Consider the following 13,516-nt stretch of genomic DNA (forward strand, 5'->3'; position numbering starts at 1 on the left):
AATTGATGGCTGGTTTTTGAAATATATAAACCTGATTCATTTAATTTGTATGAATTACTTTTCTTAAGTCTGACTGTTTCTAAATGGGCTAAAGAATGAGATTTATAAATGTGTACAATCCCAAGGACAAAACTTATGAACGCCTAACTTGGGTTTCCCTCTCGAGCATCGGGACATACACTTTGAAGATTGGGCTAAAAAGGCAACAGCTTCCCTTTTTAGTCATCTTAATTTCAATGTTTCATAGTTAGGTTACAAATTCAACTTTAAAAAAATCATTTTATTGGGGGCTCGCACAACTCTTATCACAATCCATCCATCCATCCATTGTGTTAAGCATATTTGTACGTTTGTTGCCATCATCATTCTCAAAGCATTTGCTTTCTACCTGAGCCCTTGGTATCAGCTCCTCATTTCACATTCAACTTCTCTGATGGTATCTCATGGAGTTTATATAGTTCTGGCTTCGCACAACTAATGTGCAAGGCCATTCAAAGAAAATTTCACTGTCACCGTGTAATTCCTTCATTGATCCCCTTATTACCATGCCTGTGAGAGGCCTGTCCTGCCAGTCCTAGAGGGAAATGGTTGTGAAGGTTTAGTTTGGAACTGATCAAATGAGGAAACAAGCTAACTTAAAAACACTGTTAACATGTTGGACATACGGTCTTTAAAAAATATTAGCCTGCTGGGCCTGGACATTAGAAAGGAAGGGAGACAATGGGGAGATCACTGACAATTAGTGAGTGGTTACTATGTGTCCTAGATCTTTTGCATATGGTGGTATCACACGAATCTTCCAAATCCTGATCTCAAATAACTTTAACCCCTACCTTACTGTTCCTGCTCCAATCAAAACCAAGCTATGTGGCTCCTACCGGACTGTCCCAGAACTCTGGAATTCTTCCATCAGAACACTTCTCACACGCCATTTCTGCTTCATTAATGAGCTTTCCCCAAATAGACTACAAGCCCCATGGAAGATGCCCTTGTCTCACTGGCCTTTAGGACTCCAGCATCTCCCACGATGCAATGCAGGCGTCACTTTATAAAACATAACTTGCCCAAAGATGAGGCCGGGGCTGGAAATCCATGCTTTCCCCACACGCACCACATCATGGGCTTGTGGACGGCTTCTCTTGAACATCAGGGCATTCCTTAGGAATATGTTCTCGGGAGGCCCTTAGACACTACTTTCAAGTGGGACTAGTTCTCATTAGATTAGTCCTTAAAGAAAGGATTTCAGGATTGAACTTAGTGTTAGAGTATTATAGTGAAATGGAAAGTCTTATCTCAAACCAAAATAGAGGAAAGAATTATCATAAAAATGTTAAATTATTATAGAACATTATTTAAAAAGCTGCTCTTCGCTCCTGGGAAGTAATGGCTTCGCATCATGAGTGATGGTTCTCCGCTTAGAGTGGCCACTCTACAGCTCAGTCGTTTCTCTCTGCCGCACACGGAGGCTCTTCCAGAATCCAGTGGCCCTAAAGGCATGCTTGACAGGAGTTTGAAACAGAAATTTGTGTTGATGCCATTAGGAGCTATGTACCTGTGGGTTATTCAGTTGCAAGAATAAATGGAAGTAACGTACAATGAATTATCCCTTTTATCCTCCGACGCTGTAGGGAAAAATCCAGCCTTAATTTGTCTGTGGGTTTGCACTGGTTGGTGCCTGGCCTCAACTTATTTACATAGTACATAAAATATTCACCTCTCCACACAATAAAAAGCCACTTGCCTCATGATCGGTAAATTCCAGTGGAGAGGGGAGGCAATGTCAGGGCCCAGTAATGCAGAAATTGGGAACTGCTTATTAGTTATCAGGGGGTCCAGTTAAAGCCATTAACTGGTGCAATCACATGCAGATCATAGCGAGTAGGAGGACTTTTAGATTGGGAGGCATCTTGGAGAACCCCTTTGCTTTCCATCTCATCGTCAGAAGCAGAGAGGTTAAAGACATGGCACGGTTCCAGGCTACTAGTGAGAAGCAGACCAGGGAGGACAATAAACTCGGGATTCCCAGGACCTAGCACAAAAACAAACAGAAAGGGGGAAAGAGCTGTTACAGGGGACTTGCACCCCCCTCTCTGTATTAATCAGACCCTTACCTTCCATTGGTGTAAATGCTGCAATCGGGGTAGTCTGACCATGCAGGTAAGGATCCAACTTAATTGTGTGTGTTCAGAAACCTAAAGAAATAAACAGAACAATATCAAAGGCGCTCAGTGTTTACTGCATATAAGACAAAGCTAAACAGCTAATACGTATTATCTGAAATGGCTGAAAAATCACCCAAATCAAGGTAATTTAAGGAAAAAAGGGAAGGGGGTTAATTCTGATTAATGATGACAAGGTTATTGAAATCTTAGAAGGCTAATCTGATAACCAGTCTTGAGTTTACATCATCATCACAACACCCCTAACAAGTAGCGAACCTCAACCATCTTCAAAGAGAGGATTTCATGATGTTCTGAAGAAACAATTTCACCTCAGAGAAGCCTATTGAGAAAACACACATACACACACACACATTTGTCTTCATTCTAGCTTCTCTCTAATACTTCTACATACACAAAACCAGTTATCACACCCTATATGTACACGCTAGAAAGGTACTAGGCTAAAATTTAAGTTATACCCTTGTGTCTACCGTGATATGAAATTTGGAAAATATTTCATCATTCTGCCATTTCAAAGGAGGATTTTATAGTTTCTAGCATCCCTGTTAAATCTGACAAACTAACTACAGTAGAAACTCCCCCACTCCCCCTTTTTTAAAGAACAGATTTAGACAAGCAAATATAAGCTTCCCCTAACTTGTTTTTGTTTGAGCCAAATTTATCAAGTAATCAAATCTGGCAACAATTGGGATGACTCTTGGGCCCAGGCCAGATTATAAGTGATGACCTAGAATGTAAGACCTGTGCATCCATCTCTGGACCTAGGGACTTCTCGCCCATCATCAAGTGCAGTTCCGTATGTCCACATGATTTCCTTAAAAAGCAGAGGCTGTTGCCAACTCTGGGAAGTGGCCCAAATGTGTTCTTTGTGGGTTTTGTAAAAGGAACACAAGGCAGAGGGCTGTGTCAGCCCTGGCCTATTTTACTGGCAAGGAATTGCCATCTGGCATAAGATAGTTTCTGATCCCTGCCCCCACCCCCAAGCCATCCAGAGAAGAGTTGTTTTTCACGCCTTTGACAAGGGATTGCTTTTAAAGTTTTGCAAGTCGCTGGGCTAAATCTGTCATCTTTCTTCCAAGAGGTATTTGTGTTTTATTGAGGGCAATGTCTTTGACAGCACCATCCATGCAAATTGCTAACTGCTGCTGTAAACAAACAGCTATCAGACCAAAACAGTAAGGCTGGATGTAAGCAAGTGGATTATAGTTGCTTCCAATCATCAAGCAAAACACATTCCCATTAGAACTAATAAAACAAGAGCTGGTTTTTCGGCATGAGGAGGTAGGAGAGATTGCCCCCCCCCCCCTCTTCTTCATCTCTGCTGAGTTGGGGGAAAGGAATGAAGACAGAGACCACAGACATGTGGAAAGAGACAAGGTGACCTCCTCTCTGCTGTTCTTGCTCTCAAATGCTTACTGTTGGCGATAGGTAAAAAGCTACCGCCAGGTCTTGGTGAAGTCAAGTATTTTCCTTCGAATATTTTACTTGGACCCATGGAATGAAACAGATGTAACAGTCTGCAGAGAGCTTCCTGGTAAGAGGGGGCAAGAAATTAATTCAAACTTTTCTCTTACTGAGAAAGGTAAATAAAAGGTCAAAGACAACTACTTTCCAGAATTCAACTTTTAAAATTATACTTAAGAAAAACAGTGTATTTCCAGACTTGGTGCTCATAATTCACTGACATGCATGGCAATTGCTTGTGAAGGTACAGATTTCTAGCTGAGACAGGTAAAAACATGGTTTCTACGTAAGACATTTTCTGATTTAGTGTGTGAGCTCTTCAAAGAAAATAACAATGTGATTCTGTTTTAGCCACAGAAGAACAAACCACAGAACAGACAAGGGAGTAGCAGTCAGCAGGGAGGAGTATACAGCTAAAGAGTTTTGGCTTCCAATGCTAACCACCACCACTCACTCGTCCTTTCGTGCTGGTCTGTGTGGTGATGCGATGCTGGAAACTAAGCAGCTGGCATTGTAAACACCAGCAGTCATCCATGGGGGGCCAGGAAGAACGAGCAGACGGAAATGGATGTCAGAAGACACTCTGAGATTCGGAACAGACATTTCATATTAATAATATACTATATTTAATCATAGAGCACTAGACACAAAACCATATCCAACCAAAACTTCTTTTATAAAAAAATTTTTCTCTTTTTAAAACTTCTTTTTCATCGTCCTTCCACTTTACCCAACATGATGTCCTTCCCCAGGGACTGGTCTCGCCTGACAATATATCCAAAGCATGCAAGACAAAGTCTTGCCCTCGCTGCCTCCGAAGAGCACGTCTTCCAACACAGATTGGTTTGCCCTCTAGCAAGCAGACCACGGCCCTTTCAGCGTTCTCTTCCAGCACCGTAATCCAGATGCGTCCCTTCTTCACCCTTCCTTAGTCAATGTCCAGCCTCACACGCATCTGATGCAGTGGAGAATGCCATGACTTGTGTCAGGTGCACCTCAGTCCTCAAAGCAATGTCCTTGCTCTTCAGCACTCTAAATACATTGAATGCTTCCGATTTACCTCACACAAATGTCTTTCCATCTCTTGACTGCTGCTTCCATGAGCATTGATATGGATCCAAGTAAGACAAAGCTCTCGACAACTTCAACCTTTTCTCCATTTATCATGATGCTACCTATTCAGTTGTGAGGATTTGGGTCTTCCTTACATTGAGATGTGATCCACACTGAGGGTACAATCTTTGACCTTCATCAGCAGATGCTTCAATTCCTTCTCACTTTCAGGAAGCAAGATTGTGTCACCTGCACACTGCAGGTTGTTAGTAAGCCTTCCTCCAGTCCAGATGCCACATTCTTTTTCATATAATCCAGCTTCTCTAATGAGTTGCTCAATGTACACACTGAACAAGTATGGTGAGAGGATTCAACCCTAATGTACACTTTTCCTCATTTTAAACCATGCCATCTTCCCTTGTTCTGTTCACATAGCTGCTTCTTGATCTGAGCACAAGTTCTGAATGAGCACAATGAAGGGGTTCAGAATTCCCTTTCTTCAAGGTGACCCATGGTTTACTGTGGTCCACACAGTTGAATGCCTTTGCATAGTCAATGGAACACAAGTAAACATCTTTTTGATAGTCTCTGCTTAGAGCCAAGATCCATTTAACATCAGCAATGATAAGCCTTGTTGAACGCCCTCTTCTGAATCCAGCCTGAGCTTCTGGCTGTTACCTGTCAATGTAATGCTGCAACGGTTGTTGAATTTTACTTGTGTGTAATGTCAATGATATGGTTTTATAGTTTGAGCAACTATATAGTTGGGTCACGAATGGGCACAAATATAAATCTCTTCCAGTCAGCTGTCTTCCAAATCCTGGCATAGATGAGTGAGTGCTTCCAGTGTATCTTGAGTTTTCTGAAACATTTCAATGGGTATTTTGTCAATTCTTGGAGTCTTGTTTTTGGTTAATGCATTCAGTGCAGCTTGAACGTCTTCTTTTACCCCCATTGGCTCCTGCTCACATGCTACCTCCCGAAACGGTGGAGTGTTGACTAGTTCTTTTTGGGGCACTGACTGTGTTCTTGAGATCTTCTCTTGATGCTCCTATATCATTGAATATTTTGCCTATAAATTTTTTCAAAATTGAAATTTGAGGCTTGAATTTCTTCTTCAATGCTTTCAGTTTAATAATATATGCTAAGCATGATTTTCTCTTTCCTCCAAAATGTTTTTGATTTTCTAATTCTAGGTCCTTACAGTTTGTTATATTTGGCTTTGTCTTCTTGAACTACCCTTTGATATTTTCTGTTCAGCTCCTTGATATCATCCTTTCTTACATTTGCTTTAGCTACTACTCTATGATTAAGAGCAAGTTTCAGGGTCTTTTCTGATATTCACTGGATCTTTTCTTTCCTTCCCATCCTTCTTTAAAAATTGTTTTATTAGGGGATCATACAACTCTTATCACAATCCATGCATACATCAATTGTGTAGAGCATATTTGTACATTCGTTGCCCTCATCATTCTCAAAACATTTGCTCTCCACCTAAGCCCCTACCATCAGGTCCTCATTCCCCCCTCCCTCCCTGCTCCTCCCTCTCTCATGAACCCTTGATAATTTATAAATTATTATTTTATCATATCTTGCCCTGTCAGACATCTCCCTTCACCCACTTTTCTGTTGTCCGTTCCCCAGGGCGGAGGTCACATGTAGATCCTTGTGATCGGTTCCCCCTTTCCAACCCACCCTTTCCAACCCTCTACATTCCCAGTATTACCACTCACACCACTGGTCCTAAAGGGATCATCTGCCCTGGATTCCCTGTGTTTCTGGTTCTTATCTGTACATCCTCTGGTCTAGCCAGACTTGCAAGGTAGAATACGGATCATGATAGTGGGGTGGGGGTGGGGGAGCATTTAGGAACTAGAGGAAAGTTTTATTTTTCATTGTTGTTACATCACATCCTGTCTGGCTTGCCTCCTCCCTGAGACCCCTCTGCAAGGGGATCTCCAGTGGCCTACAAATGGGCTTTGGGTCTCCACTCTGCACAACCCCTTCATTCACTATGATAAGATTTTTTTGTTCTGATGATGTCTGATACCTGATCCCTTTGGCACCTTGTGATCACACAGGATGGTGTGCTTAATCCTTGTGGGCTTTGTTGCTTCTCAGCTAGATGGCCGCTTGTTTACCTTCAAGCCTTTAAGACTCCAGATGTTATATCTTTGGATAGCCGGGTTCCATCAGCTTTCTTCACCACCACATTTGCTTATTCATCTGCTTTGGCTTCAGAGGTTGTGTTGGGAAAGTGAGCATCCTAGAATGCCAATTTAATAGAAGAAAGTATTCTTGCATTGAGGGAATACTTGAAGGGAGGCCCAATATCCTTCTGCTACCTTAGTACTAAACCCATAAACAAATGCATATAGATCTATTTCCCAATCCTCATATATAAATATATTTGCATACATACATGTCTTTATCTAGACCTCTATACATGCCCTTTGCCTCCCAGCTCTTTCTTCTATTTCCCTGGACTTTCCTCTTGTCCTAATATCATGCTCAGTCCCCACCAGGGTGTCAGCAATTCCTTTTTGTTACATTACCCTTGATCTTGCCCTACCAGGCCTTCCACACGCTCCTCACCACCGATTTGGATCACTTGTTTTTCGCTTGTCCCTGGGTTTGTTCACACCACTTCCTTTACCCCCACCTCCCCCTCTCCCATGTCCCCTGGAACTGTGGGTCCCATTTTCTCCTCCAGATTGTTCATCCTGCCTATCTTATTTAGACAGACCTGTGGAGATAACAACATGCACAAAAACAAGACAGAGCAAAACCAAGCAACAATATACACAAAACAACAAAACAATCCAATGACCAAAAAAAAAACCCCAAAACAGAACAGGAAATAAAAGCTTGTAGTTAGTTCAAGGATCGTTTGTTGGCCTTCCACATCCTTTTAATGAACTTTTGCTTTCTTCATGAATGATGGCGTTACTGTCTTCCCAAGTTCATCAGGTCTCTGTCATTAGTGTCTCGTGTGTCAAATCTGTTCTTGAGATGTTCTCAAATTCAGGTGGGAGAGACTCAAAGCCACACGTTGGCTCCTGTGGACTTGTCTTCATTTTCTCCCCTTTTATCCTGTCCTTTCATATGTCCTTACATATGGGCCATAGTTGGCCCCTGGTCTGGTTTTAGCTGCTGATATTGAGTTTCTTCATTGTGTATTCTCACAGATTTGGCCAATTCTGTGTATTCCATCTAGGGAAGTCCACGTGTATAGTCATATTTTGTGTTGTTCAAAAAAGGTATTTGGTATGAAAACGTTTTTGGTTTTGCAAAATTCTATCATGTGATCTTCAGCTTTATTTCTTTGACCAAGTCCCCTATTTTCCAACTACTGGTTCTTCTTGTTTCCAACTTTTGCATTCAAATCACCAAAAACTATTAATGCATCTTGATTGCATTTTTTATCAACTTCTGACTAAAGTAGTTGGTAGAATTCTTCACTTTCTTCAACACTAGGTTTTGTGGTTGGTGCATAAAGTTGAGTAAAAGTTGCATTCATGGGATTTCCATGAAGGCAGACAGATATCAATGAATGCCTTGCCATTGCTCTTGATTGTGTTATTCCTGGCAATAGTAAATCATATGATTTTCTGATTAACAGATGGCCAAATACCAGTCAATCTCAACTCACTGGTGCCTCGGATATTGATCTTCATGCATTCCATTTCATTTTTGATCACTTTCAATTTTCCTAAATTCCTACTTTGCACATTCCAAGTTCTAATCATTAGACCATTTTTTCCAGATGTTTCTCTTTACCTTGAGACGTGCTCCATCGGCACATGAAGATCAAAAGGCTCCACTCCCACAGGCTTTTCTCCACTCCGGTCACCGTGATTGACTCCCCTCTAAGAATCATCTGCTCTTCAGTCACAATTCATGTGCCCTTAGACCCGATGGGCCCATTTGCTGGCAATTTCTCCAACACTGTTCTGATCCCTTTGTTTAGGCTTTTGGTATTTGAGAATGCTTTGAAGTTAAGCATAAACTTTTCAGTGGCTTTTTCCTCTGAACTGGGCAGTTGAGTCCTTCATTGTTTGTTCTTAGTCTGGAAGTTCCACTGAAACCTGTCTACTTTGGGTGACCCTGTTGGCATTTTAAATACCAGTGACATAGCATCCCAGAAAGCCACCACAGTACTACAAACTGACATACAAGTGGTGGATGACTTATTAAAGTTATTATTTATAGATGGTTTCACTCCAACAGAATGTAAGCAGCACAATGGCAGAGAGATTTGACTATTTTTATGCATTGCCTTGTAAGCACCAAGCACAGCACCTAGGACGTAATTCAAACTCATTACCATCAAGTTGACTCCAATCCATAGTGACACTATCAGACAGAGCTGAGCGGCGTCTCTGGGTTTCAGAGGCTGTACATGGAGTAGACGCATCATCCTAAATATTTCAGCTCAATAGCAAAGGGTTAAATTTGACTTTTGATTCAGAAGACACCCTGGTGGTTGCTGGAGATCAATGATTCAGACAGTGGTCTCCAAATGGGACTGAGGAGCCTCTGAGGGCGTATACTGGAGCACAATGGACAATATCAAAGTCTTATATTCATTTACAAGCCCCCAGTCTTTTCATGTTTACTTTAGGTTGTTGTTAGGTACTTTATGCACAACAGAATGAAACACTGCCCGGCCCTGTGCCATCCTCCCAATTCTTCTGGTGTTTTACTTTATAGGAAAGTATTATAATGCACATTATATACTCATATATTTGGGGTAAAGTCTCTGAAAAATTTATCACTAGATATGGGCAACAACAATAACGAAAGAGATGACTGAACTGGAAGATCAAAGTTATTTCCACGTATACATAGAACATTTAGAAAAAATTGGCCACTTACTAAAGTCAACTTATAAAACAATCAGAAAATCCCAAACCAAATCAAGCAACAATAACAAAATGACTGGAAACATAGAGACAATGTTAGAGCAAAATAAAATGAAATTAGAAATCAATAGAAATTAAGTTTGAAAACAGGAGTATGCATTCAGTAATTAAAATATAAAAATACACTTCTAAATATGCAATAGACTGAAGAAGAAAAAAATCATGGGAACAGGAGATAATTTAAAACTGAGTAATGATGAACAAGCATATTATAGTTTTGTAGATGCAAATGACACAGTAAAATGAAGGAAATTTATTGATTTGAATGTTCATATTGCTGAAAAAGAAAGGCTGAAAATTAATGAGTCAGTTGTAAATGAGCAAAAGTTATTTCTAAGAAAACAGAGTGAAGCAATAATGTAAGTAACAGAATAGGAAACAATGACACAAAAGGAAGGCACACAATCACCTTTCTCACATAATGGCTGAAGACGAAAGTGTGCATAAGCAAGTGTGGTGAAGAAGGCGGATGGTGCCCGGCTACTGAGAGATATAGCTTCTGGGGACTTAAAGGCTTGAAAGCAAACAAGCGGCCATCTAGCCCAGAAGCAACCGAGCCCACACGGAAGCAGCACACCAACATAGGTGACCATGAAGGACAGAGGAGACCAGGTCTCCAACATCAAAGGTGGGGTGGTGGTGAGAATCACATCACCGTGAAAGAGGGGGAGTGCATGGTGGGGACCCAATGCCCACCTGTAGAGAGCTGAACACCCCTTCCAGAGGGGTAGTGAGGAGGAGATGGGCCACACAGGGTTCAGTGTAACAACAATGAAACTCAAAACCTTCCTCTAGTTCCTGAATGCTTCCTCCCCTCCCAATCATCATGACCCCAATCCTACCTTGCCTTGCGGACCTGGTTGTACCAGAGGATGTACAGCGGTGCAGTGGGGATCTGGAGGCACAGGGAATCTAGGACAGACGAACCCTTCAACACCAGCGGTGGGAGAGGCGACACCAGGAGGGAAGGGCATGTAGAAAGGGAGAACCGATCTCGGAGATCTATGTGTAACCTCCTCTCTGGGAGATTGGCAAGGGGGAGGCGGGTGAGGGGAGACGCCGGGGAGTGTAAGATAAGATATAATAATTATTTATAAACTATCAAGGGACCAGGGGTGGGATCAGGGAGGGAGGGGGATGGGGGGAAAAAAAAGGGAAACCGAGCTGATTCCAGGAACCCAAGTGGAAGGTGAATTATGAGAGTGACGAGTGCAACGAATGTATAAGGGTGCTTTGCTCATTTGATGTATGCACAGATTGTGATCAGAGCCTTATGAGCCCCAATAAAAAGATTAAAAAAAAGGAAGGCACACAAAAGCAAAGGTTTTTTCTCTAAAAAGCGAAAGGGAGGCACCTCAAGCAGAGCTCATCAAGAGGAAAACCAGGAGAGGTTCACCACAAGAAAGCAATCAGAATGTATTGCTAATGATTAAATTTGAGGGCAGATAAGAATTCTGAAAAATGTACACCCATCATCAAGTGCTAGACAGCTTCCTACTACTTGAAGATTCTCTAATGAGATCTATAGAGGTATTAATATAATTTTTAAAAGTGTGAAATGAAATGTTTCAAAATTTGTAAGACACATTTCAGTGAATCAATGTGATAGTCACGCACGAGCAAAATGTCCACTCCAATGTAAAATATATCAATGGATTTCACTGTAATGGAATCTGAAAAGTTCATTGATTCAGTTTAAGATCCCACATTGGAACTAAACTTTAAGAACCTATACTTTGTAGATTTTGATGTGGAAGTAAATAAGAAGATCCACAGTGAGTTGAAAAGATTACTATAATAACATTTCTCCCTCTGCCAATTATGTATTTATAAGATCCTGAATTTTCTTCGTATTGTTCAGCCAAAGCAACATTTTAGACCAGACTGAATTCAGAAGCAGGTCGGAGAATCTTCCCGTCTTCTACAAAGCCATTTGTTAAAGACATTTATAAAAATATAAAGTAACGTCTTTCTTCTTGCTAAATTAGTTTTGCTTTAGAAAATATAATTGTTTTGATTTTTTTCTCAAAAAACCTTGTTAATATGTAATGAGTTTATTGTTTAAAAATGAATGGTTCATCTATTTGTAAGATAAATATCTTACATATTTCTTAGTTACAATTTCTAACAAGGTAAATATCAACAGATAAAGCCTACATAAGCAAAAGTCTCTGGGAACCCTTAATAGTTTTGATGTGTGTGTGTGTGTGTGTGTGTGTGTGTGTGTGTGTGTGTGTGTGTGAAGCAGGGATTGGAAGCTGACCCAAACAGGTATCAAGACTTTTACAAAGTTATGGAAATTAAAAAATGTCCTAGTGACACAGAGGTAGCCATAGAAACTTGATACTTGAAAGAGGTAGCATGAGAGGACCAGGAAAAGATGCACTGTTAAGCACATGGGCTTGTTATAATTGGTTATCAGTGATGAAAAAGGAAATGTTCACTTCTCTCCCCCATGTAAACTCGCAAGTGTTGATAGAAATAAAATCTTAAATGAACAAAAAGGAAAATTTAGAAACATTTGAGATAGCCTAAGGAAGAATAGCTTATGATGTAAGGCCAGAGGAGACGAACATTGAAAACCTACCAAAGAAACACAAAATAAAAATGACAAGATTTAATTGAATTTCATTAAAAAGAAAACCTCTGTGCAACAAAAGATAGCATTTAAAAATTGGAAACACAAGCCAGAGTCTGAAAAAAGCGTAACAAGGGATTAATAATTAGGATATGTAGGGATTTCCTATAAATTAATTAAAATATACAAATAAGAAATGAAAAACAGAGAGTTCACAGAAGAAAGTAACAGGTTAAATTACAAAGAAATGTTTCATTTTACCAGTTATCAGGCAAATACCAATTAAATTGGGGGGAAGACAGTATAACTGATTTTTTGTAATGACAAAAATAATGTTTCTCTCTCACTGCCACTGAGTCGATGCTGACTCACAGAGACCCTATCGGCAAGGTAGAACTGATCCTGTGAGTTTCTGAGATTGTAATTCTTCAGGGTAGTAGAACCAAAGAACCCCCAACTCACCGCCATTCGGTGAGTGCGGACTCACAGTGACCCTATAGGACAGGGTAGAACTAACTGCCCCTGTGGTTTCCGAGAGTGTAACTGTTTACAAGAGTAGAAAACACCATGTGTCTCCCGAGGAGTGGCTGGTGGTTTCGAACTGCTGACCTTGTGGACCTTACCATGTGCAGCAAGCAGCTAAATTTGGCATATATTTGGGGGAGACAATGGGAGAAAGTTTTGTTTCCCACACTCTTTGGAAGGAAGGGTGGCAAGACTTCATCTCACATACTTTGGACATGTTGTCAGGAGAGACCAGTCCCTTGAGCAGGACATTACGTATGAGGGGCAGCAACAAGGAGGAAGGACTGCAATGAGGTGGATTGACACGGTGGCTGCAGCACTGGGCTCAGCACATGAACCATTGTGAGGATGTCACACCACACGATCAGGAAGTCTTTCTGTTATGCATAGGATCACTATGAGTCTGAGGCCACTCAATAGCACCTAACAACAACAACTTAGTTAAACAGAAAATTTTACTGTATCTGAAATGGTTAATTTCATATAAAATAAAAACTAACTGTGCCAGCTATGTGTGGGAAACGGAAAGATTTCTCCTAAGTTGCCTCCCCCAAATATATGCCATACTTCCCTGCTTGCTACACATGGCGAATGACTATACACTTGGAGCTCAACAGAAGCAGGTCAGAGGTTATTCTCCCTAAGGTTTATCAGCCATCTAGAACAATCAGACTGTATAGTCTGTCCCACCCTAAGCAGGGCCCACTCCCTTCTGCTAAGGATAGGAGTAGACTGTTTCCCTAAAGGAGAACCCAGGGAGGTCAAGCCCACTAAAAGGTGACCAAGGT

General features: G+C 41.0%; 1 protein-coding gene across 2 annotated transcripts in view; it reads right to left on the minus strand.

The window, feature by feature from the left end:
* WARS2 (tryptophanyl tRNA synthetase 2, mitochondrial) overlaps nucleotides 1–13,516 on the minus strand; it is a 106,354-nt gene that overhangs the window by 20,198 nt on the left and 72,640 nt on the right. For both annotated transcript variants that reach the window (XM_075560067.1, XM_075560075.1), the window contains exon 3: nucleotides 2,112–2,192. In XM_075560067.1, coding sequence (XP_075416182.1) covers nucleotides 2,112–2,192 — 81 coding nt within the window. The remainder of the gene's footprint in view (nucleotides 1–2,111; nucleotides 2,193–13,516) is intronic.

Source organism: Tenrec ecaudatus, chromosome 1 (assembly GCF_050624435.1).
Source record: "Tenrec ecaudatus isolate mTenEca1 chromosome 1, mTenEca1.hap1, whole genome shotgun sequence".
Taxonomy (NCBI): Eukaryota; Metazoa; Chordata; class Mammalia; order Afrosoricida; family Tenrecidae; genus Tenrec; species Tenrec ecaudatus.